Source organism: Hibiscus syriacus, unplaced genomic scaffold (genome assembly GCF_006381635.1).
Source record: "Hibiscus syriacus cultivar Baekdansim isolate YM2019G1 unplaced genomic scaffold, ASM638163v2 tig00003194_pilon, whole genome shotgun sequence".
NCBI classification, from domain to species: domain Eukaryota; kingdom Viridiplantae; phylum Streptophyta; class Magnoliopsida; order Malvales; family Malvaceae; genus Hibiscus; species Hibiscus syriacus.
This window is the reverse complement of record NW_024061966.1, coordinates 23,779-27,126: the sequence shown is the minus strand read 5'-3', so window position 1 is coordinate 27,126 and position 3,348 is coordinate 23,779. Positions and strand designations below refer to the sequence as shown.

Genomic DNA, 3,348 nt, shown 5'->3' with positions numbered 1-3,348 from the left:
TCCTTCTTGCAAGCGCAACAGCGACTGAATCAAGGTTGAGGTTTCATTATAATGTGAAACCGTTAAAAATACTATTTAATAAATATGTGATCCATGACTTTTGATCATCCTTTTTTTTATCCACTTGGACTTTTTAGGGAAACAAAGTAAAAAAATCCCTTTTGTAAAACTTAAAATCAAATATAGAGAAAATTTTGAAATTTAGATCATTTTTGAGAAATCAAATACTGAATATATATATTTTCTAATAAATATAACAATTTTTTCAACAAACAACCTAAAAATCATTACGAAATAAAACGTTAGTCACAAAAAACAAAGGTTTAAACCTTTGAAAAATATATAATTTAGATACTTATTTTTTTATTAAAATTTATACCATAAATGTTATTTAATGATACAAACAAAAGTTAGTTTTACGAGTCATATAACACTAAACTCTTTTTTTATTCATGAAAAATATATAGTTATTGTATTTTTTAAGCTAAGGTGATTCTAAAATAATATTTATTCTAGATACTCTAAATCATTTGATAATAAACACTCGATCATTCCTAATGTAATTATTAGTGCTCAAATTCAAAACTTCCAAAATAACAATCATTCTTTTAATTACTAAGATAATTTGATTCAGACTAAAATTGTTGCATTTGTGAATTCTTTCATTATAAACACGTGTACTATTGACTCTATAAAAGTTAATTTTTATTTAAGATTTATTATTAAAAAAGTAAGAACATGTTTTTTAATAACATTCAATTAATTAATTTTTAAATATATTTGACAAGTAATTGCTAACTTTGACGTGGTTGGAGAGGTAGTATGGCAAACATTGGAAATCAACGTGTAGTAGCAAATAAGAATGATCACGTGGTACAGATAGCAGATTTCATGGCTGCAATTTTACTAAATACAACACCTGGACTATACACATCCACTGCATCAATGGGACACAGACTAGGCTATGTCGTTTCCGCTTAGTGCTCCTGTAATAACTCTATACCAGAACCTTACTGTAAATTTGGTAGAGCCCTTAAACACTCCTGAATAAATGTAATGTGTTATAGATGTATTATAAATACGATATCCCTCACAGTAGCCACATAAAACACCAGTTACATAACATATTAAGCATGACATTTCCATTGTAGAAGCCATAGAAAAACATGTGGCTAATTTGCTGTGTTTAGACAAAGCAATTAGTTGCAGTTAGAAATGACAAGGAATTAAAGAAATTTGTCAAAAAACCATGATGGTGTTAGGTGCTTTTACATTGGAACCACTATCTCAATGTCATCACTCTCAACAAAACCAAACCATTCTTAAGTAGGCATTTTACAACTAAAGCTAAATGCTGTCCCATAAAATCTAAAAAGTATACAAAAAGAAAGAAAAAACCCCAAAAGGATCCAAGCATCACTTTCTTTGCAAGTTTCTCCATTTATCTTTGAGATCAACCTGATATATAACAAAAAACATATATTATAAATTATCCATCAAAATGAAAAAGTTCACACATCATATAAAGCAGGTGATATACTTACAGCAGTTCTCTCTCTAGATATTTCTTGATAGGTTTCCAATATGCGTGTCCACTGGTATCCATACCTGCATTATGAAAATAATCTTAGTGGGAAAGCAATGGTTATAAACTACCAGAACTATCTCTTCTCATATTGGTTAAACAAAACAAGTAGTAACAACTACTAAAGCAAAAACCTAGAGCAAATTTAATATGCTAACAGTATTATACACCGAAAATTAAATGCAGAACCTCAGTTATATGTTAACCACTTACTTTCGTACACCCTCTGCCAAAGCATTTTCTTCCTCGTTGGTCCATTTATTTATTTTTCTCCGTCTCATCCACCTTTTAGGTTCGTCTATGTTTAGGAGAGAGACGTGCTCTGTTCTGGGGCTTGGTAAAGTGCATCTATTTGTCCCTTGGGAAGAGTCATCAACTGAAATCTCCAACTACAACAACAATCAAAACATAAGACAGATGAAAAAATAAAACATTATATGAATAAATGAACAAATAGGGATTTAACTTAAAGAATGCAAGACAAAATATCAAATGACCATAAAAGTTCTTCCCCAGTTTTCACAAAACAATGCCAACTAAGACAGGGCATAAATAGAAATAACAGTTAAGGATATATATACATACAGAAAAAAGAAAACAGCAGGAGATTACGATTATGATTTAAAGCATGCAATGAAATGAAAAGCAATAGTTATAACAATGAGACATGCAATGTAATGCCAGTAATGATAATAATACAAATATGTGCACACACACCTCGGTGCGAGCAGTGTCATTCCTGTCCTTTAATTCAGTCCTTGGCACATTCTTGAGCCTACTAAAATCTTCATTCCCCTCCTTAGTTTGAGAGGGTACTTCGGTATGATTAGCAAATGGATTAATAACATTTCCATCTATCCTGTCATGGTCTTTTTTGTTGGGCCTACTAAAATCTTCATTCCCCTCCTTAGTTTGTGAGGGTTCTCCGGTATGACTAGCAAATGGAATAAGAACATTTCCATCTATACTGTCATGGTCTTTTTTTATGGCCTCATTAGGTGCCTCCTGTTCGTTATTACCATGGCCTTCAAAATGCAATCTTTTAGCTTCTGCCAAATATGATGCAACATCTTAGAACAACATATTATACTGCAAATTAAACATATAAATGACATAACATAATAAAAAATATTAAGACTTTGGAATAAAATCAAAAGAAGAAAGGGAAGAGGAATCTACCGTTCCCTTCGGTAGGAGCAGAAGTAGGAGCATAGGCAACATCATCAGCAGTGGTATCCCCTCGCAATCGACTGAAGGCCTCCTCTAAATAAACTCGAACTAGACGCCGCTTCATCAGCAGTTTCAATGCGTAACAGCCTCTTAACAGTGTCTCGATCCCACAGTGCCGCTTCGATATCCTTCCTCCATCTAGCTAAATCAGTCGAAAGAAGGCATGAGGCACCAGACAGCTCCAAATCCCCAATTTCCTTTTTCCAAATCCTCCGTACGGCGTCAAAATAGTCGTCCCTTGAGAAGTGTAACCACCGCAGCGTAAGATGTACAGCGCAAAAAGCTTCCCGCATGGCGTCAGAGGCATGAACGCCCCGTCCGCGGTCGAGTTCATCGACGAGGATCAAGGATTCAAGAACCCCATCATGAAATAGTAATCCGTCGTCCTTTTTTGAATTGATCGGAGAAACAAGGTTTTAGTATAGAGGCAAAATTGATCATAGTCGCTGTAGTTGCCGCCATTGTTTCCATTTGTCTGAGTATAATATTGCTGAAGAATGCGTAGCGCAGAAGGCGAAATATCCTCCATTTTT

The 3,348-nt window shown here is 33.8% G+C and overlaps 1 protein-coding gene across 1 annotated transcript; it reads right to left on the bottom strand.

Annotated features, from left to right (window-relative positions):
* Positions 1-1,416: 1,416 nt before the first annotated feature.
* LOC120175393 lies at positions 1,417-3,108 on the bottom strand. Its single transcript, XM_039182022.1, has 5 exons — positions 2,859-3,108; positions 2,303-2,634; positions 1,799-1,974; positions 1,545-1,608; positions 1,417-1,458 (listed from the first exon to the last, which is right to left on the bottom strand). The coding sequence occupies exons 1-5, from the start codon at positions 3,106-3,108 to the stop codon at positions 1,417-1,419; spliced, it is 864 nt and encodes a 287-aa protein (XP_039037953.1).
* Positions 3,109-3,348: the final 240 nt, after the last annotated feature.